Source organism: Aptenodytes forsteri, unplaced genomic scaffold, assembly GCF_000699145.1.
Source record: "Aptenodytes forsteri isolate BGI_AS27 unplaced genomic scaffold, ASM69914v1 Scaffold53, whole genome shotgun sequence".
Lineage (NCBI taxonomy): Eukaryota > Metazoa > Chordata > Aves > Sphenisciformes > Spheniscidae > Aptenodytes > Aptenodytes forsteri.
This window is the reverse complement of record NW_008795909.1, coordinates 12,289,929-12,291,069: the sequence shown is the minus strand read 5'-3', so window position 1 is coordinate 12,291,069 and position 1,141 is coordinate 12,289,929. Positions and strand designations below refer to the sequence as shown.

The 1,141-nt window shown below is 47.5% G+C and overlaps 1 protein-coding gene across 1 annotated transcript in view; it reads left to right on the top strand.

Annotated features, from left to right (window-relative positions):
* Positions 1 to 1,141, top strand: part of PDE12 (phosphodiesterase 12) — a 7,112-nt gene that overhangs the window by 893 nt on the left and 5,078 nt on the right. Inside the window, exon 2 of the mRNA XM_009284568.1 lies at positions 894 to 1,089. Coding sequence (XP_009282843.1) covers positions 894 to 1,089 — 196 coding nt within the window. The remainder of the gene's footprint in view (positions 1 to 893; positions 1,090 to 1,141) is intronic.

Here is a 1,141-nt window from a genome sequence, read left to right as displayed (position 1 = left end):
ACACGCTTGCCCACCCGCAGCCCCAACGCCGTCCACCTTCCCTGGCCCCATTTCAAACGCCAGAGACACACCGCGGTTTCAAGGCCACCTCAGCCACACGCACAGCAAATCAGCGCCCACACCACCAACCCCCCCGAGCGCCCTTCGCACCTCTGGGCGTTAATCACGGCCCTTCTCGGCTCCCAGGTGGCTTGTGCACAAAACCTTTAATTTCACGGCCAGACCTTTAACCGTGTCTCTTCAGCTTTCAGAGCATTCATTCCCTTGAAAATAAAGCAGCACACGGCCCTTAAGAGGGAGTTGTGCCTACCTAGATCCCTACTGTTAACAAGGTTCACCTGCCCAAAACAGAATGCTCATTCAAGGCCTATTCATTCACAGAAAGGGTGTTTGTTGCACTTTGTACTATCCAGACTACTAATACGCTCATGATTAGGAGAAAAAAAAGAAAAAAGCAGAGACTTGGAAAAGTCTTACTTTAAATTTCCTAGTCTGCTACAGGACTTAATATAGCCTAAGCAAGTCAGTAAGTCTGTTTGCTCCAGCGTTCTGCCTGCACAAAGCAGATAAAAACCTTCTTGTTCCAGATCACAGCAAAAACGCCTAAGAAATTATAACACCCTTACGCATCAGACAGCTGTTGCTAAGCTTCTACGCTTTGTAAAACTATAAATGGAAATTTTAAGAAATTCTGGAGATTTACTACCCACTTGCCCGCATCTCACAAAGAGACTTCAAAATCCTAATTTTGTATCTGTGTGGCCAGAGCCTGCGAGAACAACAGCTGGAGAGAGTTTTAGAAAGTCCTGGGAACCTTCCCAAGACATCTTAGCAGCCCAGGACTATTCAGTTTGAAGTTTCCATCCAGACATGAAATGTTTTCTCACAAACAGAAAACAAACCCAACCTTTGACATCAAGAGATTTATCCATAAGCAGTTTGCACCCATCTGCACGTTATGTGGGAAACCAACCCCCTTTTCAAGCAGCCGTTTGCCAGGTAGATGTGAAAGCTTTCCTGAAGAGACGGGATTTGAGGGAACAAAACCCGCTGTTCCTCCAGGCAGTCTCGCTTACGTCGTACGGGCAGGTCAGTCCCTGAGAAAGGGGCCAAGAACACACGAGAGAGAGGAAAGCCGCCG